At 39.5% G+C, this 27,360-nt stretch overlaps 3 protein-coding genes, 1 long non-coding RNA gene and 1 pseudogene across 4 annotated transcripts; 4 read left to right on the plus strand and 1 right to left on the minus strand.

The window, feature by feature from the left end:
• The first annotated feature begins 360 nt into the window (after positions 1-360).
• LOC121787840 (pectinesterase/pectinesterase inhibitor U1-like) lies at positions 361-1,018 on the plus strand. The gene is made up of 2 exons (XM_042186681.1): positions 361-904; positions 993-1,018. Exons 1-2 carry the CDS (start codon positions 361-363, stop codon positions 1,016-1,018), a joined length of 570 nt encoding a protein of 189 aa, XP_042042615.1.
• Positions 1,019-2,301: 1,283 nt separating this feature from the next.
• On the plus strand, positions 2,302-5,429 carry LOC121786532 (pectinesterase-like). Its single transcript, XM_042185171.1, has 2 exons — positions 2,302-3,392; positions 4,609-5,429. Exons 1-2 carry the CDS (start codon positions 2,381-2,383, stop codon positions 5,298-5,300), a joined length of 1,704 nt encoding a protein of 567 aa, XP_042041105.1. The 5' UTR covers positions 2,302-2,380; the 3' UTR covers positions 5,301-5,429.
• A 1,097-nt stretch (positions 5,430-6,526) lies between these two features.
• On the plus strand, positions 6,527-8,839 carry LOC121787049 (pectinesterase-like). The gene is made up of 2 exons (XM_042185658.1): positions 6,527-7,590; positions 8,031-8,839. Exons 1-2 carry the CDS (start codon positions 6,549-6,551, stop codon positions 8,723-8,725), a joined length of 1,737 nt encoding a protein of 578 aa, XP_042041592.1. The 5' UTR covers positions 6,527-6,548; the 3' UTR covers positions 8,726-8,839.
• A 2,965-nt stretch (positions 8,840-11,804) lies between these two features.
• LOC121787841 lies at positions 11,805-12,873 on the plus strand (annotated as a pseudogene).
• A 3,263-nt stretch (positions 12,874-16,136) lies between these two features.
• On the minus strand, positions 16,137-17,267 carry LOC121786242. The gene is made up of 3 exons (XR_006047129.1): positions 17,122-17,267; positions 16,836-17,032; positions 16,137-16,763 (listed from the first exon to the last, which is right to left on the minus strand). It is a non-coding gene; the product is annotated as an uncharacterized LOC121786242 (long non-coding RNA).
• Positions 17,268-27,360: the final 10,093 nt, after the last annotated feature.

Below are 27,360 nucleotides of genomic sequence, written 5' to 3' on the forward strand. Positions count from 1 at the left end.
TTGGCATTCCTATCTTTACTAGTCAACACCGCCGTATCCATCCCACCCGCCGACCGTCACAACTACCACATCAGAGGCGAAAATGCATCCTCCTCTGTAACGGTGAGGATGAAGTCCGCCTTTTCTCTGGGAGGGTTCTTAAAAAATCAAATTCACAGATAAAGTGAAAAAAGTACTTAGACAGGGTGGACCACACCAACGGAGCAAAAAAAAAACACTACTTCGTGAATATACTGGATGACTTGAGAAGGAAGTGGAAGCGGTCGCTGTCGCGCCGCGGGGTGAGCGCCTTCGGCGACTGCCGATACGGTAGACCAGATCAAGTCCAGCATAGAGATATTAAGAGGCGCCAGCTCGGACATGACCGTGACCGCGGTCCAGAAAGCGCAACTCTACAACCTCCTCAGCGCCGCCCTGACCAACGTGGACACCTGCATCGACGGCTTCTCCCACAGCCAATCCGACAAGAAGGTCCAGGCGGACATCCTCATAAACGACTGGATGGGATTGAACAGCACCGTTAGCGACCTCTTGTCGGCAATGGATAATATACTGAAGGTTAAGGAGACGGAGACGGTTCCCCCGGACGGAGAGGAGTGGCCGGAGTGTCTGTCGGCCGAGGATAGGGTGCTGCTGGAGCAGCAGCCGAGGGTGGTGCACGTGATGGTGGCGTTGGACAAGACCGGGAAGTACATGACGGTGTCGGAAGCGGTGAAGAATGCGCCGGTGAAGAGTAGTGAGAGGTATGTGATTAGGATAAAGGAGGGGAAATATAAGGAGAATGTGGTGATACCGAAGAACATGACGAACTTGGTGTTCATCGGAGATGGCTACGACAAAACTTTTATCATCGCCAGCAAGAACGTCGTCGACGGCGACACCACCTTCAGTTCCGCCACCGTAGGTCAGTTGTCTATAAACTATTCCTCATCTTATATATGAAATAATCTTGTTATTTTAGTTTTAATCATCATTTGAATTTTGCCGTGAAGATTTTGACTATCGGGTTATGCCCTAGTTTTATCTAAAGAATAGTGAGAAAATCATCCTTCCGTTTCCTTCATTCCGTGTTAATAGAGTCAATTTATTATTTTAGGAAGTTCTAAATTAATTGAATTATTTCTATTTTTGGCAAAAAAAAATCAATTTTCTTACTTTATTCTTTCTCCATTTCACATACTTTATTCACCATTCACTTAACAGACTATTCTTAAACTTCAAAAAATTGTGAAACGCTTCAATTAACAAGGAATGGTGGTGGTACAATGTTTTACCACATTGATTCTCATTATTTAATCAAAGTTATCCAAAGTTTTTTGGTGCCAATATACATTAGGTGTTGCTTTTTCATATGAGATTTAAGCAAGTTGTGGTTTTAATTGTATTTGCATAAATATGTAATTTTCTACTAGTATTAGTGATTATAGATCAATTTTTTAGTCAAATATTTAAGACCACTTTAAAGTTGTATACATTCAAAAGATTAATCACATTAAAAGTTCTAAGATAAATACCAAAATTTGTCAAAAGTTTATGATATTTTATAATCAATTCGTCCTTTCATGACAAGGTCTAGTATTTATGTTTAACATATTTATGGACACTAAAACACACTTTAACAACATTTGAAGACAGTGTAAGCTAAATTAACGGAAAATAAATACAAACAGCTCCACATATATATTGCACCGTCGAAGTTTAAAATAATGATATAAATGAAAAAAACATGATGATAAAAAAGGGAGGATATGATCAAAAGATGGCCGTCGAGAGGTTGAAAGAAATTTATTTTCTGGAATACAGTATATTTTATGACAGTTATAGAAATTTGTTTTCTGGAATACAGTACTATATTTTATGACAGTTATCTTTATAATTTACTCCTAGTTATTTTTTTGAATAAGGGGAAAATCATTTCAGAAAAATATACAATAAATAATCACAAACACTACTATTTTAATAATTGTATCGGAACTATGCACGCAACAGTTGGTGTTAAATAATCATTCATTCATACAAGGCATGATCAATATTAACAAAGCCAAATATTACGCATAGTTGAATTAAGTTTAGATTGAAGATCAAATTAAACGAGTGAGAAGTGACAATATTTGATACTATTTCGTACTCTATTTATATCAAATTTTGGCTCTAGATTTTAGTAAAAAGAGTATATGGTCCCGTTTCAATAACGACGATTGTTATGTCATTATTAGTTCGCTGGCCATTCCACGTTTTTCTTCAATACAAAGTGTCAGTTTGTAATTATAATAGATCATACCAAAACCACATATCTATATACATGCAGCGGATAATCATTTATTTCTATAAAACACTCTAAAATTGTGACTCTCTTCTCCAAAAAATCCTACCACCATCCATGGAGAATATGCAACCCGAAAAACAACCCAAAAACAAACGAAAAATCCTAATCCTCTCCTCATTCCTATCTTTACTAGTTGTCGCCGCCATATCCATCCCCCTAGCCCACCGCCACAGCAGAAGCGGATCTGCATCCATCTCTGCTGTGGTGAGGTCCACTTGTGCCGCCACATTGTACCCTGATCTCTGCCTCTCCACATTGGTTGCGGCGGCCCCGGCTACCGCAGTCAAGACCAGCAGGGACGTGCTGATCACGGCCCTCAACTACACCATCTCCATAGTGGGGAACAACCTCCTCACTGTGAAGAACTTGGAGCGACAGCGCCTATTGCTGTCGCCCCGCGAGCAGGGCGCCCTCAGCGACTGCGTCGAGATGATCGGCGACACGCTGGACGAGGTCCGTGCTACCAGCGCGGAGCTCGGCGAGTTCAGGTTCAAGAACTACTCCCTCGCCGCCCACAAGGAGAACCTCCTAACGCTCCTGAGCGCCGCCCAGACCAACCAGGATTCGTGCCTGGACGGCTTCTCACACGGAGGAGCCGACAAGAAGGTCCAGGCGGCGCTCATCGCCGGCCAGAAGCACGTGTTCCGCCTCGTCAGCAACGCGATGGCGATAATCAATAGCCTGTCGACTGCTGAGGAGGCGGCGGCGGCGGCGCTCAAGGCTCGGCCGGAGGAGAGGAGGCTGGAGGAGGAGTGGCCGGAGTGGCTGTCGGCCGGCGATAGGCGGCTGCTGCAGTCGTCGACGGTGAGGGCGGATGTGACGGTGGCGGCGGACGGGAGCGGGAACCACCGGACGGTTGCGGCGGCGGTGGCGGCGGCGCCGGAGGGGAGGAGCGCAAGCCGGAGGTATGTGATTAGGATAAAGGCGGGGGTTTATAGGGAAAATGTGGAGATACCGAAGAAGAAGACGAACTTGATGTTCGTCGGAGATGGGCGGATGAACACCATTATCACCGCAAGCAAGAACGTCGTCGACGGCAGCACTACCTTCAATTCCGCCACTGTAGGTTAGTCGTTAGTTACACTATTCTCTACTAAGTACTCCAATTATGAGATTCAAATTACCTGATACTCCCTCCGTCCCACGTTACTTGAGTCGTATTCCATTTTGGGTTGTCCCAAGTTACCTGACTCATTTCTCTTTTTAGCTAAAAACAAAACATCTAATCACAACTACTTTATTATTTCTTTTACTTTATTCTCTCAACTTTCTCTTACTTTATTCACTTATCTACTTTATTTTCCTTTATTTAAGCTCACTAAACACAACTTTCTTAAATCTCGTGCCGAAAAGAAACGCCTCAAGTAACGTGGGACGGAGAGAGTATTAACGTCAATTCAATGCTATAAATTTTGTGGCCGTGAATATAGGTAAAATATATTCCATTCCCAACCAAAATAAAATGTTCATAAATGTAAATTGTACATTGACGACCAATAAAATTACTACTACTAATTATTAATGGTAAAAGACACAATTTATAATCACCTTTTGATTCAGAAAAATTGAGAAAATAAATCACCTTTTGATTCAGAAAAATTGAGAAAATAAATTAGTAGAACGTGGATCACACTTTTATAATCAGTTTTATAATAGAACATGAATATAATGATTTAGTTTAGTGATTGGTCCTGCTATCTAAAATCAAAAATAAAAAATATAAATAAGACTTTAAATTGTGAAAACCTCAAAATGTAGAATGAAATATTTTTTCACAAACATAGGGAATAGTAGGTACTCAATATTAGTAGTACAATTTTAGTTGAATAATAAAGATAAATTATACCTAAAACCCCAAAGAATGATTTACAATTTAGAATAGAATGAGTACAGTATTAATTTAACAACTTAGTTGAATAATAAACACAAAGAATCACCTAATAACTAAAAAAATCAGTAATATGTCAAAAAAATTTATAGGTTTTATAATCAAACGTGAGCTTTTATAGGTTTTATAATCAAACGTGAGGGTAATGAATTAATTGAGTGGTACTCATTAGTAGTAGTACAATTTTAGTTGAATAATAAAGACAAATTATACCCAAAAACAAAGAATGACTTAGAATTTTAGAATAGAATGAGAACGGTATTAATTTAGCAACTTAGTTGAATAATAAAGACAAATTATACCAAAAAGACAAAGAATGACCTAAAGTAATAACTAAAAAATGAGTAATATGTCAAAACCTTCATACCAACATGACTGACAATATCTACCGCAGCGGTGGTCGGCGGCGGCTTTCTCGCCCGCGACATCACATTCCAGAACTCGGCGGGGCCATCAAAGCACCAGGCCGTGGCCCTGCGCGTGAACGCGGACCACTCGGCCTTCTACCGCTGCAGCATGCTGGCCTACCAGGACACCCTCTACGTCCACTCCCTCCGCCAGTTCTACACCCACTGCACCATCGCCGGCACCGTCGACTTCATCTTCGGCAACGCCGCCGCCGTCCTCCAGAGCTGCGACATCCAGCCGCGCCGCCCCAACCCGCGGCAGAAGAACATGGTGACCGCGCAGGGCCGCGACGACCCCAACCAGAACACCGGCATCGTCATCCAGAGGTGCCGCATCGCCGCCACCGCGGACCTCAGGCCGGTCCTCGCGAGCTTCCCGAGCTACCTCGGGCGTCCGTGGAAGCGGTACTCGAGGACCGTGGTGATGCAGACTGATATCAGCGATGTGATCCATCCCGCTGGGTGGTTTGAGTGGGATGGGAACTTTGCGCTTGCGACGCTTTTCTATGCAGAGTATAAGAATACAGGGGCTGGGGCGAAGACGGGGGGCAGGGTGAGGTGGGGAGGGTTTCGGGTGCTGACGAGCGCGGCGCAGGCCGAGCCGTTTACGGCTGGGAGGTTCATCGGCGGTGGGAGTTGGTTGAAGGGGACTGGTTTTCCCTTCTCTCTTGGGCTTTAATTTGATTAAACTCATAGTATTTGTGTATTTTTCATCTACAATCCATTTGTATTTTGTTGTATCTTTGTTTTGTGGTGGTTGTGCTAAAATCATGAATGGATGTGTGGGACTTGTTACGTCGCAATATAATTGAGATGTTTCTTCTGAACGAAACTGTAGAGATGAATGTTTAGTATATTAACGGAAGAGATAATAGAGTATTATGAAGAATTAAGTAGACATCTGAAGAGTGAATAGAGTGTATGAGACTAAAACATATTGTAGAGTAGGAAAGTATGATATATGAAAATAAGGTAAAAGTGAGTAAATGTTAGGGCTCCTAACTTGTGGAAAAAAGACTCACATGGTATTGGCCCATTTATTTATTTAAATAGGTCAATGGGAAACTTATAAATACCTATTAAGAGTGTAGGAGCCGTACATATTAAGAGAAGAGAGAGCGAAGAATATGTATAAAGAAAGAATGGAGAATAGAACACAATATTAATGCACTTTGGGTTGGACACAAGTTTTAATGCAAAATTAGGAAAATAAAAGAGATATTTATAAGTTTTTTGTGACTGTATAGACTAGAAGTACTACTTTTGTATTAGTATAAATCAATTTTCTAGGCAAATATTTTCAATTTTAGATTCAATTTCGAGAATCGACTCTCCGTATAATCATATAACTCAGATAAAAAAAATTGACTAAGAAAAACCAGAAAATGAATACGCTTATAACGAACAAGAAAACTCCACACACTATATATTCATATCCAGGAAACCCTATTTTTATAAACGCTAGAGGTCTTCTACCATGGCTACTTCTCCTTACTAGGGCCGCATCTCGGCCTGTGTCGTCGGATAACGGACCATGTCTTCATGGTCCAAGGGCGTCGGGTCCTCCAACACCTCTGCCCATATCATCGTGTCGCGTGTCGAGTTCCTCAGACGCACGATTCACTCCTTGCGTGTCAATATATTACTGACCATCTTTCAATTCTTGATATGTACACTTACATCAAAGTTTTACCTCTACACATTGCTAGAAAGAGTACATGGTCCTTGTTGATTTAATGGCGATTGGCGACGATAGCTCTCTCTTTCCGTCGTTAATATAATGGCTACAAAAGCTCTCCCTTTCTTGCTTGGCTGGAAATCGCACGTTTCTCTTGTTACTAATTGTTAATGATATACAACCGACAACCAATTTTTTTCTATATAACTCTCTTCTCTTACCAACAAATCAAATCCAGTCTCACCATCCATGGAGAATATGCAACCGGAAAACCACTCCAAAAATAAACGGAAAATCGTGATATTTTCCGCATTCCTATCTTTACTAGTGGTGGCCACCGTATCCATCCCCTTCGCCAACCACCACACGAGCGACGCAGGCAGACTGTTGAGGTCTGCCTGCGCCGCTGTATTGTACCCGGAGCTTTGCCTCTCTACCTCTTTCGTCACGCCAGCTGTGGTAAGGTCCACTTGCGCTGCCACTCTGTACCCAGAGCTCTGCCTCACCACCCTGGATGCGGCGGCCCCTGGGGCCGCCGCAGCCAAAACCAGCAGGGACGTGCTCATCACCTCCATGAACTCCACCATCTCCACGGCAGGGGGCAACCTCATTACCGTGCAGAAGGCGGAGCGCAGGCTGAGGCAGTCGCTGACTGCGCGCCAGAAGGCCGCACTCTGCGACTGCCTCCAGATGGCCGACGCCACTCTGGAGGTGCTCCGACTCGCTGAGGCGGAGCTCGTGGGATTCGGCTCCGAGGGCTACTCCCTCGACGCCCACAAGGACAACCTCCTCACCTACCTCAGCGCTGCCCAGACCAACCAGGACACCTGTCTGGACGGCGCCGACGAGCAGGTCCGCGACCTGCTCGTCGCCGGCCACAAGCACGTGTTCCGCCTTGCCAGCAACGTGATGGCGATAATCAAGAACCTGTCGGACGCTGCTGACGAGGCGGCACCGCGGCTCAAGTCTCGGGCCAGGGAGGAGTGGCCGGAGTGGCTGTCGGAAGGAGATCGGCTGTTACTCCAGGCGACGGCGGTGAACGCTGACGTGACGGTTGCCGCGGATGGGAGTGGGAACTACCGGACGGTGGCGGAGGCAGTGGCGGCAGCGCCGGCGGGTAGCAGTCAGAGGTATGTGATTGCGATAAAGGCAGGTGTTTATAGAGAGAATGTGAAGATTGATAAAAATAAGAAAAACTTGATGTTCGTCGGAGATGGCCGGCTCACCACCATTATCACCGCCAGCAAGAACTATATCGACGATGGGAGTACCTACAATTCCGCCACCGTAGGTAATTAGTCGTTGCACGTTTCACTACTAAGCAATAAGCCCTAATGCACCTCAATTAACATTAACTTTCCTGTAAAGGAGTAATCAATTCACAACACAAAAAAAGGTCATAATCTACAATTAGACCTTCGAGTGAGTTTCAATTTTCATTTATTTAATAATATAGTACAATAATAACAAAGTGTTAAATTTGCTTGCTAATTTTCATTTATTTGATAGGATGATTCATTCAATTATTGTCAATTATATCAATCCAGAGATTTTGACATGTTATTAGACGATTTTAGTTGAGTAATGAAGACAAAATAAGTTATTATTACTCTCGACATCCACAATCAAGTGTCTCAAGTCTTTTTTTTCATTCGTTTAACAAAAGTGTCTCATTTACCTTTTACTACATTTCGTCGTGACCAAAAACTAAGAGCTATTTTCAAATCGCAGCGGTGGAGGGCTGCGGGTTCCTTGCCCGGGACATCACATTCCAGAATGCGGCCGGGCCATACAAGGAACAAGCCGTCGCCCTCCGCGTGAGTGCGGATTTTACCGCCTTCTATGCCTGCAGCATGCTCGCGTACCAGGACACCCTCTACGTCCACTCCCTCCGCCAGTTCTACACCCAGTGCGTCATCGTTGGGACCGTCGACTTCATCTTCGGGAACGCAGCCGTCGTCCTCCAAAACTGTGACATCAAGCCCCGGGTCCCGAAGCCCGGCCAGCAAAACATGGTCACGGCCCAGGGCCGCACCGACCCAAACCAGAACACGGGCATCGTGATCCAGAAGAGCACCATCACCGCCAACAACGACCTCGAGCCCGTGCAGGACAGCTACCCGACCTACCTCGGGCGGCCGTGGCAGCAGTACTCGAGGACCGTTGTTATGCAGAACCAGATTAGTGATGTCATCGTTCCGGCCGGGTGGCACCCTTGGAACGACAGCGACTTCGCGCTCAACACTCTGTTTTATGCAGAGTATAAGAACACGGGGAAAGGGGCGGCGACCGGTGGCCGGGTGAAGTGGAAAGGGTTCCATGTGCTGACGAGAGACGATGAGGCGCAGCCGTTTACGGCGGGAGAATTTATCAACGACGGGGACTGGCTGCAGGGGACGGGCTTCCCCGTCTCTCTTGGACTTTGATTGTCTCATGTTTGTGTGTATTCATGAATAATCCATGTGTGTTATGTTGTGTCCCTTGTCTTGTTTGTTGTTTCATGTTTGGATTTTAATAAAAAAGCTTTTATTGTGTTAAAATAATGAATCAGCATGTTAGATGTATATTTATTCTTCGATTAGTATAATAGATTATATGTTCAAGTTATCTAATTTTGGTAGTAATTTTCTTAAAAAGGTTGAAAAATATTGTGATTGAATAAGGATGTTTGGAATGTATTGTGTAAATTTTTTACAATGCATTGCTAAGACTTAGCAATTTAATAAAGTTAGTGATGGATCTGTTAAGGACGTTTCCCTTAACAAGCACCGGCGGCGAGTTTCGCTCGGCGGTGGAGATAAATTTCCGGCGGTCAATAGGCTCGGCGGACGATTGCAGAGTTTCTGTGCGCGGGAGTCGCTCCCGTCGGGCAGATAACTCGGCGATTGATAGAATACTCCGGCGTCCAATTAGGATCGGCGGAGGGAATCCAAAATTAGGATTGGAAAACACACGCTATATTTGTGAGAGAAAATATTTCATTAATTGATTGAATGAATAAAAAAGATAACAGTCTATCCTATTTATAATGCTACTGACTTAATGAACAAGAAAACAAAGATATAGAAAAAGATATGCTAAATCCCTATAATATCTAAACTAATAGAGGTTCGTATCAACTCCCCCACGGTTAAAATCCACCTTGTCCTCAAGGTGGGAACCACGAAGCAAAAAGGAGAGTTGAAAGCAGAAGCTTCGGCGAGGCAACTCCTCCTGGATCAAACACACACCGAACAGTTGAACGCCTCCCTTCTTCACTTCCATAAAAAATCAACAAAGGAGACCCAACTTTGGCGGAAAAATTCCTTGCCAAATCGAAAAGCTTGTCCACGCCTCCCAGAATGCCCAAGCATGGCATGTCATTACTCGGAGGGATCAACCTTGCATCTTTGTCGAGCGATGTTGATCGATGATTCATACTTGGAACATCACCGACATTCAAATCCACATTGACACAAGCAATTACGGGCAATTCGGTGTAAGCACCATCTCCTTTCTTGCCCAAACAATTTCCAACAACATTTTGGGATGACACTTGAACAACATTGAGTGAGACGATTATCTTCTCCACTTCACCAATAGAACCATCCTCCTCTTTATCTTCTAGCAATGTCTCCTCATTTTCACCAATCTTCTCATCAGATACCCCAACGAGCACTTGCGGTGGCTCATTGTCGTTCTTGACAATCCCTTTGTTCTTGAGGAACTCTCCAGGGGACTCGTTGTTTGGAACATCAAGAGGAGCGTCGGTAATGTCATTGGGAACATCATCACCGAATACTATCGTGGGAGTATTATCAGTTTTCTCTTCGGCTAAATTCTCACCTTGAATGTTTTCCTCAAACTCCTCCCCATCATCCGCATAACAGAGAATGCGTTGTTTACACACATGTCCCATCACCCATTTCTCGGGGCAGTGCCAGCAGAGACCCAACCTGGATCGTTCTGACTTCTCCGCCTGGGAGACCCGTATTAGCGGCAGGCGTGGCTGCTCCGGAGTTTGACTGGTCACACGCGCGGGCTGACTGTACAGGTCCCGCGTTGGCTTTTCGGTGGAGTAGCGCGGCTGGTGGGAGGCGGGCTGGACTCGCGCTCTCACCTCCTCCCGAGGGCGAGGTCGGTCCCAGCACGTCTCCGAGCGTCGGGGCCGGTCAACGGTCGGGTAGCCGCGGTCCTGCTGTTGCGCCGGTGGGTCCCAACAGGTAGGTCGGCGCTTAGGCGGTGATGGCGAGTACATATCTAGCTCGTAGGATGAAGAATGCTGATATGCAGTGGTCCGACGGGTCCATGGTGGGTCCCAGCAAGTGGGCTTTCTCCGACGGGTCCAGGGTGATTCTGTATCAGGCCACGACGGCGGACGGAGTACTTCCGCCCGGCTGCTCGGAGGGTCCCAACAGGTTACACGACGAGGTTGGACCGGCTGGTAGGGACGGAATGGCTGTGTGGCCTGAGGGAAGTCGTATTGACGACGATGATAACCGGCGTAGTCGTATGACATGTCGACGGGCTGAAGCGTGGTTGTGGTAGATGATGATCGTCTGACTTCAACGCGGCACGCGGGAATCCTTCCCGTCGGACGTTGCAGAAGTAGTGTTGTCCGGCGGCTAGAGCTCGGCGGACAGGCGGAACTCGGTAACCAAAGCAGTTGCTGTGCGCGGAATGTTTTCCGTCGGGCAGCGGTGTAGCTTCGGTTCGAGATGGTGGGAGGGTGAGATCACGATGAAAGCACCAGTTGTTAAGGACGTTTCCCTTAACAAGCACCGGCGGCGAGTTTCGCTCGGCGGTGGAGATAAATTTCCGGCGGCCAATAGGCTCGGCGGACGATTGCAGAGTTTCTGTGCGCGGGAGTCGCTTCCGTCGGGCAGATAACTCGGCGATTGATAGAATACTCCGGAGTCCAATTAGGATCGGCGGAGGGAATCCAAAATTAGGATTGGAAAACACACGCTATATTTGTGAGAGAAAATATTTCATTAATTGATTGAATGAATAAAAAAGATAACAGTCTATCCTATTTATAATGCTACTGACTTAATGAACAAGAAAACAAAGATATAGAAAAAGATATGCTAAATCCCTATAATATCTAAACTAATAGAGGTTCGTATCAGGATCACACACACCTCTATACTACCAAATGTCATATTAATACGATCATCACAGGAATAGAAGATGATGATGATGATATTGATGAAAAGTTTCCCTTAAATCTTAGTGAAAGCAATACCCCAAAATAAATTTAAAAAAATAGTAACACCACAAACATGATGAATGTTCGTTAGATATGTAGGATAAAAACTAATCTCGGAACATTATTCTACAAAGTAGAAAGTGACAGTAATTTGAACATGGTTCTTCCCGTTTCTTCAATCCTCTTAATAGCAGAATTTATTTATTAATTTTATTTGTAAGCTTAGCCCATAATTGTAATTTATTATGTTGCTGAGTTCAAGTTCTACAACCCCTTCCCAGTGTAAGGGTAAGAGTGATTGGGGGTTTTGGGCGATGTTTCCTGAGGATTTGATATTTGAAATTCTAGGTAGGGTTAGTGAAAAAGATTTGATTTTGCTGAAATCTGTGTCAACTTTGTGATATCCAGAATTTGCATCCCTAGATTGTCCCCTCCTTCCCCTGCTGCACCTTTCTGGGGTCTCCTCCTTTTCAAGGATCCCCTTCCTCCTGAAGAAGGCTGTGAAGTCGGGGACCAATTCTTGAAACTCCACTACATGATTGTACACCGCTACGTGTACCAAGTGTTCATGCCTCCAAGGTTACGTTTGGACAACACTGACCACTTATTTCCGTCTCTACTTCCGAACAAGTGTGATCATTCCGGCATTCGAGACTGCTGCAATGGGATACCACTCTTAGCCTCCTCCTCCTCCCGATATTATGTCGCCAACCCTGTCACAAAACAGCGTATTTCAATCCCAATTAACCCCCAACACCAACATATCAACATCAAAACTCTCCATTCCTCATTAGTTTTTGATCCCTCCCTTTCCCTTGACTGTAGGATTGTTGCCTTCAAGGCGGTTAATCTTCCGTTGGAATTAGATATCTTCTGTTCCGAGATGGGACAGTGGTGCAGCCATGTCCTCCCGCTCGAGCCTCATGGTCTCCACGCCTCTGAGTGGCTTCCCCGCTCAGTTTACTTCAATCGGGGTCTCTATTCTCTCTCTTTGGCTATGTTTTTAGTGTGCATTGACAACCTCCTCCCCAGCCCGAGTGGCAGAGATAGCGATCTAAAAGCTTGGGCTGTTGAGCTTCCTGATAAAGATGTGATCACACCTAGTGAGTGTGGGTGCATAGGGGTGTCTTCAGGGTGTTTCTACTACTCCAATCGCGACCCTGGAGGTTCGTACATGTATGTGTGGATGTTGCACTATAAAGGTTTCCTGGATGATCACACCTAAATATCGATATGGTTTCCTGGATTAAGCAATTGAAATTCGGTGTATGTTTCATTTTGCTTTATGAATTATGCTCTAGTTTACATTGTTGAACAACTATGGGATGATAGTGAAGGAATTTTTATTGTTTTTGCAGCATATGAGATTATTAGCTTTTCTTGTAACTAGCCGCTTCTTTTTGAAGATTAGTCTTAATAGATAAATAAAAGTATAAGGTAATCTATTGCTGTGGGATATCATATACCCTTGATTATTTCTATCATTTGAGCTAAGTTTGCTGGACTCATATCTCATTGGAGGAGTAGGATTGGAGAAATCGTATTAGTAAGGGGCTTGGAAACTCATCAGCTTTCACTTTAGAATGTGTTGTTCATGTTTAGTTGTTTAGTTCATTGTTAATTTGTTATCTAGCTTGTATAAATGAAACTGAAACCATTTAGACCTTGTTTGGATAAGCATAGGTCGATGCTTGTATTGGTAAGATTTACTTGAAGAATCAATCGCAAATGAATCTCGAAAATGAAGAAACTGATTAGATCGGTCCCATTTCGTTGTGCTATATGTGCATAGATGTGCTATATGTTGAGGGCTTATGCACTGGATCGATTTGCTCGAGGCCTTTGGGCACTGGAACCAGTTCATCAGAATACGGTAAGGTTATGCATTGGCTATTCATAAGTTTGTTTGTTAAGAAGAGAATGAGACTGCTTAATAGTGTTGTTTGTTTCAACCGCTTATAGTTGTGGTTGAAAAGAATGAGAGTGTGCTGAGTGATACACCGGAAAAACTTGGGATTTCAGCAATAGGAGTGATTGCAGCAGGAATCGTCAGCTTCTCCAATTCAGTCAGTAATCTAGATTTTCTTATAAGAATTCTTGGTGATGCCTTAGATTATAATAGGAGCAATGTTGCAGTGTCATAGTGTGGTTTGTTTGTTGAATTAAGCAATGAAATATGTGTTTTTATTTTGGTCATCAATGAGTATGTTCTTCACATTAGAGAGGAACACAAACCTCTCATACCTTAGTTTCCTCACTTCATCTTGTTTGTTAAATCTAATGCTTTCTTAGGGGTTGAAGACGACTGTTCATGGCTTGAAGTCATCTTGTTCTAATCTGTTAGGATCGTCGACTGCAACATTAGTTTGATATTGTCCGCTTTGGGTCAAGCCCGCACGGATTTGTTTTTGGGTCACTCCCAAAAGGTTTGGACAGGAATTATATACACCTTCCAACTTCACATACTCATCCGATGTGGGATGAGTTTGTACCCCAACAAACCTCCCCTCAAACCGAGACCAACAAACCTCCCCTCAAACCGAGACCACATCGGGAACGCAGTCGACACGAACATGGGTCGTTCAAGCCCCTGGCCCCTGGGTCATCCTGGGCCCGACTCTAACCCAAGTCCTTCAGGGCCCGACCCTAACCGGGGCTCATCCAGGCACAACCCATAGCCACCTGGGCTCTGATACCACTTGTTAGGATCGTCGACTGCAACATTAGTTTGATATTGTCCGCTTTGGGTCAAGCCCGCACGGATTTGTTTTTGGGTCACTCCCAAAAGGCCTCAAACTAATTGGGGTTGGACAGGAATTATATACACCTTCCAACTTCCCATACTCATCCGATGTGGGATGAGTTTGTACCCCAACATGATCTTGGCGACGAAATTGGTCTTAGTAGAGTAGTCTGATGGTGTGTTACAACAGCAAGTTCATTGTTCCCATTTACAGGCTTTATTGTGATAAAGAGTCCCACACCTTTAGCTGACAACATTCACCAAATTGAGTGCAATGAGGACACCACGAGTGACACCCTGGACGAAACAATATCAGATGATAAGCCGAGTAACAATGTTAAGGAGTCAGACAAACGCGACGAGACTCGGAAGCTCGTCGCGTAGCTTTGTCAGACAATGTGGCCCAGTGTAGCTTTGTCCCTGTGGATTCCTACTCGCAAATTGGATCGACTGGACCATAAATAATATAACCATGCTTATATTTATACATCTAACTAGTTAATATTTTATTTTTTAAATAAACGAGTTAAGAATATGTTGTTTTTTTATTAAGGCTTGACTAAAAAAATTAGTAATTTAAAGAACAAAATTTTGAAAAAAAAAGAGTTCAAATATAGATTATTAAATTTTAAAATCAAAATCATAAATTGAGTATCATATATCAAATTTTTATATGTATCATAATATAATTGAGCTAGAACTCTAATATTTTATAAAGAATAAGAAAAAATATTAACTATGTAGATTTAAAATGTTAAATAGATGAGTCAATTAACATACGATTATTATGTTTATTGAGATTTGACTATAATTATTCTTAAAAGAAAAAAAATAAAGAAATAAAATGTTGAGTAAAACAAATACTAATTATTAAAGACTCTAAGAGGAAATTGATTAAATGTGCATTGTAATTTGTATGTAATAAAAAATTTGTAAATGAGTTTTTCATTGTTATAAAAAAAATAGAAATGAGTAATTAGTAGAAGAAAAAAAAAGAGAATTTGATAATGAATAAAAAATATTAAAAAAATAATAAAATAGAACTATATGCTTGGCGCTCAATTAAGCAAATCCATATTAGCCTTAATTGAAGAGAAAGTAACGGTTATAGGGGTACGAAAGTATACAAAATCCAAACGTAAGGGCATTCACAGTGGGGCGGACCGCCCGATGCCTCAGGCGCGCCATCGTCCGTCACTATGGGTGCGCGGACGATGGACGATGTGTCGTACTCGCCCTAAGCTTAGTCCGCGGACAAAGCACGGACGATAGGGTATCGTCCGTGCCATCGGCCGCCCACTGTGGGCGACGCAGATGATGCAACGCATTTTTTATTTTTTTTTTATTTTTTCAATTCGAAAATTGTGTTTATATAAATACCCCTATCCCACATTTCATTTGTAACCCGTGTAACTTTTTTATTTTTATATTTTTTTATAATGATTGGCGCGGACGATGTAACGCGCCATCGGTATTTTTTTTTCTAACCCGTGTAACTTTTTTTTAATCAATGTAGTATTTGTTGTTTTTCATTTAATCGTTGTGTTTTTTTAATTAGTTTGCATTTATATATTTGAAAACATTTAAATTAATTAACAAAACAATAGCAAAACCTATAGGGACTGCAGGTGGAAGGATAGGAGAATAAAATGCTGATGTGGCGGTGCATAGGTAGGGCTTTAGGACACCCCTTAGGGCGCCCCACTGCTGATGCCTAACATAAATTAAAAAGTAAAATAATTTTACTATTTTGTGCCTATTATGATAATGCTATAATGTCCAAAAAATCATTTCCATTTTCAATAGCTTGGTAATGGGTAAGATGCATGGACATGTCTACATAAAATAATAATAAAATGAGTAGTTATTAGCAATATAGATAAAGTCATAAAACACATCAATATTATGTAAGTGCAATCATCAGCATAAACTTTTCAGAGTTATCAGCAACTGCAATCATCAACATAAACTTTTCAGAGTTATCATCAACAAGTTCCAATATTCATAGTTTTCTTGCCCCCTCATGGTATCTGTCAGCCTAATCAAGATTGATTTACAAAATCAGCAAGTTCCAAAAACATCAGCATTCCGCTACTAAAATCTATCTCTGTCAAACAAGACTCATCCTCTGTTAGTTCAGAGAATGAAAGTATATCAAAATATTTAATCCATTAGAAAAGTAAAAAAGAAACACTCACGATTGTTTTGGCATCAGTGCGACAATTAGGATCGTCGCTCAACATCACTTCTAGTTGACGTATGCATTCTTGCGAAACTTTTCCTTGATCATGAAATACTTTGGTACTTTTGATGCCGATTAAGAAGGGATCCCTTTCAGAATTTGTGGTCATTGGATAGATAAGTTCTATTATAGCCGAGGCAAGTGAATATAAGTCACTTGCCTTCATAACACATAGCTGCTCATCAATTGGAGTGTCTTCATCTACCAATTTAGCAAATGCATCTTCCAATTCCGGGGCATGATAAAGAGATACACCTCCAATAGGATGAGGTATTCCTTCATCCGAAACTTAAAAGAATAAAAAAAGGAAAGTGAGAAAGTAAATAAAAAGTGATAAACAAAAAATATTAACTAACTAACCACATCCAAAGTCCCCCAATTTGGCTGTCCCATTTAAGTCCACAAAGATGTTGTTGGTTGATACATCACCATGGACAAGGTTTTTGGAGTGAATATACTCCAAACCCTTTAGGCAGTCAATGAAGATTGACTCAACATCAAATTTGAAGATTGACTCAACATCAAATTTCTTCTTCAAGTGGAGTGAAGCCAAATTCCTGAAAATGAAGGAGCATTAGAAACAGTTTAAATCAGTAAGCATTTATTAAAGTGTGTGGGAGGAGACTCTCCACAGTCAAAGCCATACTCTTTATGGATGAATTTCAACAATGTGGTAGGTGCAAAATCAGGTGCAAATTGGGGTGAATTAGAAACAGTGACCTAGTCTCACTGTACATATTAAAAGAAACAAAAATTAAAGTAATAGTATAGACACTTTATTTTTCAAACTCTCTCAAGTTCTCAACTCATCTAAAATGTTACAACACTACTATTTATAGGCATCATCTTCCTATTCTAGAATCTAGAATATCTAGATTTTAATCTATAAAAATCTAGATATTTCTTACATAATATCTATAATCTAGATTATTCTCTTAAAATATCTAGATATTTTCTTAAGCTTATTTCTAGACAATTCTACAATATCTAGATATTTTCATTACAAAATCAAGTTTAATAACATTCCAACATGGCCACCATTTTGTAGACTGATCCACCACCTCCATCACCTGAGATATTATAAAATAAACCATGCTAAAACAAACCAGCATCAAATCCTAAATAGTAGTATCAAATATACTATAATCATGTCTAAAAAAACCATAAAATCATGGATATTTCCTATAAAATTGCTAAAATCAGGTTAATCAGAGTCAATACATTTAGAAAATCGATTAAATCATTCTAAAACACGAATCTAAATCAAATCAAATCAAATCAAATCAAAGTGACAGTGAGTCTGATTTTGATCATAGTTATTTAGATCCTTACCCTTAGCTTGTGCAAGGTTAACCACCCTTTCAATGCAGTATCTGGTCGTGGTCATAGTAGGGTTCGAGCCGAGGTCAGAGCCGACCGTAGTCACGGTCTTGGAGTGATAAGGAGGAGGAGGTTCTTACCATGGCTGGAAATCTGATAATGGGTTCAGAGCAGGGTACTTGCAGAGGCTAGAAGAAGCAGTGAAACGTGAGTTTCCAAAAACGGACATTAAAGCGCAGCCTCACATACAATCAAAGATCAACACATGGAAGCGATGCTACTACTCACTGGTCCTCATTCTTGAACGCAGTGGCGTCGGTTTTAACTCTGATGGGGACTATAAGATTGAGTGCAACGACGAACAATGGGCACAAACAAATAGTGAAGGTATAGGACTATTTTCACTACTCTGTCATTGCTCATCGAGATATTAATTTGTTCTATTTTATCACAGGCTGATTCAAATGCAAAGTATATGCATAATAAGGCGTGGCCACTCTTCAATGATTGGAAGGGTATCTTCGGCAAGGATCGTGCCAACGGATTCAGGGCGGAGGACATGCATCCTGCAGCTGAGAAACTATATGGTCATCCGACCCCAATACCAGAAACTCAACCAAGTGACTACAACTTCAGCTTGGACGATTTGTATACTGAAGAGCAGATTGCAGAGAGTCTTAACAAATAGGCCACTCAAGCGTGGAATCAGAAGCGAACCGAGATCGCACAACATATGTGGACCAACAAATAGCAACACGGCAATGGTCAGCTACAAGATTATTGTTTTGAATTCTATGCACTAGTTTTTATCATGTGCTTGTTGACTTGAACCTATTTGTTTTTAATCTGTGTTGCTGGAGTGTTGGTTTCACCAGCATTTTGTTACCATTTTGGGTTACTTGTTTGAACATGTATAATTTCAATGCAGTGATCTTCACTTACCATTTTCCATTATTTGCCCTACTTAGTTACACTTTTATGTCCATGCTACACACAAATACTATTCAACATCATTTACAAACTTGCAATTATTTCATGAAATTTGAGTTTTAAAAAATTGGTAATATTTGGTCTCCGTTGATTATGAAAAAATGATGATGAAGTTTGAAAAAACACAGAATTATTTATAAAAATGCAAAATATTATTATTATTATTGATACTATTTTGTAGCATCGATTACTTGAAAATTACATTCCTAATTTTTTGGTACCATTTTTCCTATTTTTATAAAACTAAAAAGTCAAATAATCGTTTATATTGGTACTATGAGATTGAGTTCTCCTATTTAAATATTATACAAGATTGTTATTGATTAATCTTCTTGTGAACTCCACCATTTACCATTGTTGTAAGCTTTCTTCACTGATTTTTTGAATTTGAGCGTGAAGCTTCCAGTAAAATCTCCAGCAATTAAGAATTTTTGTCTGAATTTTATATATTTATGAATGTAGAGTAATATTATGAATATTTATAAGTTCTTACTAACAATTATGTAAATAAAATTTCGTATTTTTTATGCATAGAAGTTACTTATGCCTAGACGAAGCCACATTTGTATCACTAAGCGATTTTTTTATAGTCGGGCTATAAAAAAACACAAATAATAGTATTATTGGAGCCAATTAACTATGAGCATAAAGTTGTGCGAATTATAATAGTTTTGGCATTGATTATTTAAAAACGGCCATCCTATTAACCTCTGCATATTATAATGATTATTGACATTTATTATTTACAAATGAGTAATAAGATATTGAATGGAGTCATAAGAATTTACATGAATGATTTATTGAATGGATGGATGTGTGCGAATAGTACTAGAGATAACGCTTGCCAAATGTGGATCGGTTAGTGCAATTTTTATTTATGTAATCAACAAAATTTTATTTCAATAGGTTCTCAAAGACATGTGTAAAGGTAAAAACTTTTGTAATTGAGGTTAATTAGTGATATAAACATTTATATAATTAATTGTGAATTCATTTGTGACACAATTTCCTAAAATAAAAAAAAATCGTGATATGAGAAAGTGAATCAATTGTTAGATAAAACTTTTTGTTTATTTGCTTTCCAGATATAATTTTAGTTAGAAATAGAAATGGAGTGACATATTCAACCAAACGAATTCATACTATTATGCCTTTGTCTAGATTGAAGCATCTGCCATGAAAACAAAGAGAAGGTGTCACTGTTGATGTCACAAATATAATTGGGAGGGAGGGAGGGGGGAAGAGGGGACTTTCCGACGTACCTCGGCCGGCCGTGGAAGGAACATTCTAGAACCGTCGTGATGCAGAGATGTGATCGCTCCGGCGGGATGGCATGAGTGGAGCGGCGACTTTGCGCTTGCTACTCTGTTCTACGCTGAGTATGGGAATACCGGCGCCGGCGGAGGAGTTTACGGTGGGGAATTTTATCTGCGGTGGGAATTGGCTGCCGGAGACCGGCTTTCCTCACTCTCTTGGCCTTTGATAGTCTCATTTTTTGTATTCTTCCTTTTGATTTATGTGGTGAAATTAAATAATGTAACGAAATCATTTTTTTGGATGGTTGTAATCTTGAATTTGATTCAACTAATGAGACCCAATATTGATTTGTGCCAACAATTCATTGGATTTAAAAGGGTATTAGAAGAGATTGTGCAATGTGTTGTCGGAAGTGATGAGGTATGCTTGATTGGGATAATCGCAATTAAGTTGTCTCGTACTGAATATGTGAAGTAAATACGAAATCAATTTAAATGTCGGTGGGTCAATCTTCCTGTCGTCAATTGGTTATGGATGGAACCTTTTGCGATTTGGTTTCCATCCCCTTCACGTACGTGAAGTATGTTTCGATAAATAGAATTGTACATAATCTATCAAATTTCACGATATATACACCTCGAATATTAAACATTTTATGATCTTTATCGTTAGGTCAACACGTGCGTTACATAAAATCATCATGTGAATATAAACGGAATTGATTCGAAGAGAAAACGGGAGATTTCATACAGAATTATGTAGTTTTTTTTTTTTATTAAGGAGGATCAATGATGGTTCCCCATCTACCCCGAAGTGACTCGGACCCCCGGCCTAACGGTCGGAGGTGAAGCGTCTTACCACCGAGCTGCGCTTCCGAACTTTAGATATTTTCATAAAAGTTATACTCCTAACTTTAAAAAAATACAAAAACATAACCTAAAGTTTTATGATTGTAATAAACATGATCTGAATTTTAAAAGTACAAAAAAAAGTTCACCCAAACTATCAAATTTTGTAAATTCTACCCAAACCTAAAATAAGAGGGCCAAATTTATTTTTAGTGGGCGGTGGGAATTGCAGTGGGCTTCCGATTGAGTCTTGGGCTTTGTTAATTCGTAACTAATATAAGGTCTGACTGCGTAAGACGGCCCAGTCCATTAGTGATGTGAGCATTTACAAAATTTCAATTGATAATTCTCCCCCATTCCTTTATAGTTGAAACACTTTTTTTACATGGAGTTTAATAATAAAACATTTATCAAGTTCTTAAAATAATAAATCAAGTATTTTATTCACATCAATCCAAAAATTATGAGACATGAAATTTGTTGAGCAAAACATTTAATATTCTTTGAGTGATAGAGTAAATTTCCATATCTGAATAAACAATGTCATTATTCTTACAAATTGAGATAACCTTATTCAAGTTAGTGTCTCAATCTATCATCCCTCATTTTCTATTATTGAATTGTCGTTAACATGTAGAGCCCATATTTTGATCTCTTCTTTTCAAAGCGAAACACAAAATTGTTAGTGTATTGAAATATAATAACTGTACTGAAATATAAACATCATTAATCTCTCTCTATAGTACTACTGTATAATTCTTGTGTCATCTCTCTTCCTCTATTTTTTGTTTGGATATTGAACAATAGACTTGATAATTGGACCATGAGTAATGAATAATAAGCTTTTGAATTAAAAATGAGAACTGGACATTTTAATTTATAATAACAATAGTAATAATTATATAATACTCCCTCCGTCCCGGCCTGCTCGCTCCTTTCCTTTTCGGCACGGAGATTAAGGAATGAGTGTATAGGAAAGTCAAAAATGACGGCTGTAGGTGAAAATTTTTACTAAAAATGGAAAGAGTGCAAGTAACTTGGGACGCCCAAAAAGGAAATAAGTGCGAGTAGCTTGGGACGGAGGGAGTAGTATACTCCCTCCGTACCTTGAATTTTATCACATTTTTCCATTTTCGTCTTTCCCACAAAATATGTCACATTTCACTTTTTACCATTTTTAGTAGTGGATCTCATATTCCACTAAATCATTCGCACTCACATATAAACTAATAATATAAAAGATCAACACTCCACTAACTTTTTCAACTCATTTCCATTACATTTTTTAAAACCCATATCCAGTCAAAGTGTGACAAAATTCAAGGAACGGAGGGAGTACATCTTAACGGGCACATTTGTACCCCTTGTTCTACTCTGTCAGAGAACATTAACATTTTCTATTTTCAATAATAATTCATCTTAATTTTTTTAATGTTTTAAATAAAAAATAAGTTTTGTTTACTTCAAATCATTTTTATCACATCCTTTTCACCGGCCAATATTTTAACATCAAATTCGTGCATATTTTACTTTTATTTCCAATATTACAGTCAAAATAATTTTCTTTTCTTTTTATTTTTCTTCGAAAATAACATCTATTTTCTTGAAAAGTTCTAGATGGGCGTCCCAACCGTCACCAGATATAGCCTCACAGTCTTAGACTCGACGCGGCAAACCGGTCACGCCCATTTGTGGAATGACACGTGGCGCCTTGATATCAAAGTAGGTGGAAAAAGGTAGAAAATTCATATTTTCTGCATTAATATCTCTCCACACATATTGGAATAAATCAAACTTAGATAGTTTGTCCCCATATACACCTCAAGGGCCTTTTTCTATTGTCAAATTGATTCAATGTTACCCTTTTCCATTTCACATTATAATATGCATAATGTGGCCCTTAATTGCATTAATTTGTAGCATTGGGGGTCAAGTCAACAAAGAATTGGCCTATTTACTGGCTTTTTAGCCATTTCAAGTTGAGTTAGATGTTGACTTTGTATCACTAGACCAAAAATATTTCAAAAGTTTAATTAAGAAGCTTTCAAAGCGTAACTTGGTGGCGTAGTGAATCCAACCAAGCTGCTCTAGTGGCTTGGGAGTTGATATCAAGGAGCTTTCACTTCCTAGGAGGTCGCAGGTTCGAATCCTAGGAAGTGCAGATTTGGGGATTAATTTCTCCTTGGGCCTGTGGGCCCAGAATGACAACGAAGCGCACCTACGGGGTAAGACGCTTCACCTCCAACTGTTAGGTCGGGGGTCCGAGTCACATCGGAGGGTAGATGGGGAACCATCGTCGATCCTCCTAAAAAAAAAAAAAAAAAAAAAAAAAAAAACTTGGTGGCGTAGTGATAGAGTAAGGTAGCAAATGGGATAGTTGTAGTTAGAGACGAACTTAGAAATTTGTTTAGTAATCATAGTTTTCATATATCTCCATTGCAATGGTAGAGTTTTGGATAACGTTTCACATGAATGATGAATAGCAAATATAAAAAATTAGATGATATTATACGAATTAAAAAAAAATTACTTCTATTTAGTAGGGGTGTATGCTCTCCGTCCGTGATCGTAATAGTATAAAAAGTATATAGTTCAAGTAAGTGTAGATAAGACTCTTCTCTACATTATTCTCCCTCTTACTTTATCATTTCTCCACTTTAACTATTTATTATCATTTTTATAAAATGGGTGTGCAAAAGTAACCGGGACTGCTAAAGCGGGACGGAGGGAGTATTAAATATTAGTAGAGGTTTTTAATAGAATATAAGTAGGAATTCGTAATATGATTTTCCTTGCAAGTATTGTATTGGGATATTTTTAAAGATCTAGTCATTTTCCAACCCCGTAATTATGAATTTGAGATCTAATTAAACTAATTTCATAAAAGTTGAGTTAATTCAAACAATAAAATAATGCTAAAATTGTGGCCATATTTAATTATAAATCCGACTTTAGTCTAACTAAAATAGATCTTTATATGCATGCGTATGCTAACCCAGTGGTAAAGTAGTTAATATTAAGACCAAAAATCTCGAATTGGTACATTATGATGGGGCTTTTAAAGATATGTTCATTTTAAAAAAAAATAGATCCCTCTACTAATATAACTTCGAATCGGCGAAATATAATGTTTTTATGACTAACTAAAATAGATTCCTAACTACGAATGGTAAAACCTAATGTTTTATTTATTTATTTTTTATCAAACTTAGAGAATTTAACTAGTAGTAGATTTTATTCTTATTCGTCACCAATCTTAATGGTCTCTCGTTTTGTTCATTTTTTCTTTCATAAAAAAGTAGATTTCATCTCTAAAGGAAAAAGATACTTGTGGATTTTGTGACAAAAATGAGATTTGTATTCATATAAAGTAGATTTCTTCTCAAAAAGATAAGGATACAAAGTAAATTTCGTGACAAAAATTGAGATTTAACGGATCTCAAGTTCGTAGTAATTCTTACATGCGCATAATTAATATTTTTGGGTGATTCAAAATACCAGTTTATCATTGTATAAAATATGTGCATAAATAATAAAATAATATCATAATTAATTAACCCCCACTTTCTTCAAATTTGTGGACGCAAGCTAGTGCATGAACTGCAGCCACTTCTCATGGCATATATTCATTGAATATGTCTCAAGAAACAAAAAAAAACTAAAAGAATATTTAAGGGCATAAGCATTAGCAGTGGTGCGGATGTCCCGGCAAACATCCCCGCGGACATCCCAAAAACACATCCTGCCACGTTATACGGACATCCCACTACGGATGCCACGTCATACGGATATCCCACTGTACAGTGGCGGACATCCCGACGGACTTCCCACAATAAAAAAAATTAATGCAATAATCGGGACGTCAGCGCGGACGTCCGTGGGAGTCAACGCAATGGCAGACGTCGCGACGGATATCCGCGGAACTCCGGTGTCCGCAGCGGATGTCCGTATCCGTGCATCCCTTGCACAATGGCGGACGTCCCGCGCGGACTTCCGGCACGCCGGGACGGGCGTCGATGCTGTAAAACCATTTGTTTCTATTAAATATACACATATATTTGTTGGATCCTTCTAGGAATCCAATTCTATGCTTCATGATCATAATCATTCTTTCAATTATTTTTTGGCTAAGCTGCTAATTTGCTATCCCATGACTAAGAATATGTGCACATGCAAGTGTTCCATTTGTGCTTGAATGAACCTAGGATTATTCTTTTCTTGGTACTAATTCTTCTCAAGATCAATGGATCATAAATACACAAATCTGTCTAATGATATTTTGTATATGATGGAAATTAAAGATTTCCTTTTTCCGCTAATCATTAGGGTAGTGGAAATAATTTAAGCTGCTAGCTTTAAATGTAGTAATTTATAAACTAAATTGACCAAATATGCTAATTAATCCACCTTATAGGAGTAAGGTTATATTGTGAAAAAATAAATATTGATATATTGGTCTTCTTGTTCATAGAGTCAGCAGTTTTGAAAAATTAAAAATGACCACACCCAAACGTTTACAAATCCACTGTCATCAAATAAGAGGTTGGAGATTACGTCCCAACAACCATCTAAATAATTCTAGTTCGTAACTAAGAGCACTCATAACCGTGCTCTTGCCAACGATCACGGTTGTGGGCCCGGCGTCACTATTTCTGCCTGCTCTTAGGCAAGAGCACAACACCCACAGCTGTGCTCTTCCGCAAGGACGAGCACAAGGTTTAAACCTCCTATCGTGAAGACAATGTTTAAACCTCCTATCGTGAAGACATCTAAAGTCGGGCACTCTTAGTTCCTAAATCCATTTTGGAATTTCACCCTTTTTGTTCGTTTTCACGTTAAAACAACCACACACGCTACTAAAGAATTTTGACCAAACTAAACTTGCCTTCTTTAGTGGTTAAATATTCTTATGATATATTTCATTTATTTTTCTGTCTAGTGGTTAAATATTCTAATGATATGCAGTATTTCATTTATTTTTATGTCTAATGATATCGAATCTCTAATTTGTAATATAAAATCACTATTCCACTAACTTCGCTCAAGATACTCTGACTTCGTTATAGAAAAGTATTTTCTAATTTCTCCAAGAATTTAGTGTTTTTTTGTTGAAGATTATAAAGTCGTCGTGTTACTTTAATATGGTCAAAATGTAACCATTCATATTATTGTGGAAATTGACAATTTTAGAGATTTAAGTAACTTCCAAATTTATAATTGGTGACGAAGTATAATATGGTTCAACTTTCACTATTATCCCCTCTAGAATAAAATAAAATAAAATAAAATAATAATTCTTGTACCAAATATAATAGCGGAGAACATAATTTGCAATATTATATGCAAAGCTTTGTGTCACGTGTTTTTTATATGCTATGAAATCTTGCTTAATTTTATCATCGATTTTTTTTTTAAATCGTATCAGGGAAAAATATGAAACCATGTATAAAAATTAAAAATTCATCATTTTTTTTCTTGTGACTCGTCAAATCCAGAAAACGTAACTAATGTAGTATTATTACTTCTACCGTGTACCCTACGTATCATCGAAACTAAGGATGAAATTATTGAATAGGAAATGGAACCAGTAAAAATTAATGCTGCTGGTATATTTCTACAACAACACATGAGCTCCATTTATACACACAATTATTAATACTCCGTCTAATAATATAATAGAGAATTTATTAGTTGTGTTAATTAATTTTATCAACTTATCAATAATCTCTTCGACTTTTAGCAATTTTTTTTATTGAAAATTCATTCAAGTTCAAACGACGAATCTTATATGATTGTGTCGGAAAAGTATAACTTTGTATATTCACAAATAATAATAGTTGTACAATTTTCTGAATAAAATTGATTATATTTAAAGACAATTGCTAGTTAAATCAAAATTTCACGATAACTTCTCGTCAAAAATTTAACTTTTCAAACTGAAATACAAAATCTTTATAACTTTTCAGTTTTTTAGAACTATCCACAATGATTAATTACGATCATTATATTAAAAAAGAATTATATAACAGGAGATCACAATGTCATTAATTTTGAGTATTAACTGACTAATATACAGCAATACACTTTTATTGCCATATCTACATCAGTTTCGATTTTCACCATCATAAAACAATTGTTAAAAATTAAAAAGTTGTGGTTTATATATATATATATGGGATGCCAGGGGGCTCTGACGTCTATCGCCCCAGCTTTGATTTTGGTACTGCTGTTTCGCACACATCGACCCCAGCGAAGACGCAACTCGAGGGGATTGATACCTTCTCCTTAGATGAGTTGGGTATAGATCTCGGGGCACCGGACACTCCCGTGGGGCGGGGACGGGGCGCGCCCAAGAAGAAGAAGGGGAAGAAGGTGGTCGGCGAGTCGTCGTAGCCGGAGGTACGGAGGAAGTGGACAGACGCGGAGAACGTCGCGCTGTCCAAGGCGTGGGTGAGTATTTGCGATGACCC

Source organism: Salvia splendens, chromosome 22 (assembly GCF_004379255.2).
Source record: "Salvia splendens isolate huo1 chromosome 22, SspV2, whole genome shotgun sequence".
Classification (NCBI taxonomy): domain Eukaryota; kingdom Viridiplantae; phylum Streptophyta; class Magnoliopsida; order Lamiales; family Lamiaceae; genus Salvia; species Salvia splendens.

What these genes read in the sequence shown, in the direction of transcription:
- LOC121787840 (XM_042186681.1), top strand. Translation starts at nt 361, where the DNA reads ATGACCGTGACCGCGGTCCAGAAAGCGCAACTCTACAACCTCCTCAGC. An exon ending in CTTCAGTTCCGCCACCGTAG is followed by an intron (nt 905 to 992) that starts GTCAGTTGTCTA and finishes TTTGCCGTGAAG; the next exon opens with ATTTTGACTATCGGGTTATG.
- LOC121786532 (XM_042185171.1), top strand. Translation starts at nt 2,381, where the DNA reads ATGGAGAATATGCAACCCGAAAAACAACCCAAAAACAAACGAAAAATC. An exon ending in CTTCAATTCCGCCACTGTAG is followed by an intron (nt 3,393 to 4,608) that starts GTTAGTCGTTAG and finishes TATCTACCGCAG; the next exon opens with CGGTGGTCGGCGGCGGCTTT.
- LOC121787049 (XM_042185658.1), top strand. Translation starts at nt 6,549, where the DNA reads ATGGAGAATATGCAACCGGAAAACCACTCCAAAAATAAACGGAAAATC. An exon ending in CTACAATTCCGCCACCGTAG is followed by an intron (nt 7,591 to 8,030) that starts GTAATTAGTCGT and finishes TTCAAATCGCAG; the next exon opens with CGGTGGAGGGCTGCGGGTTC.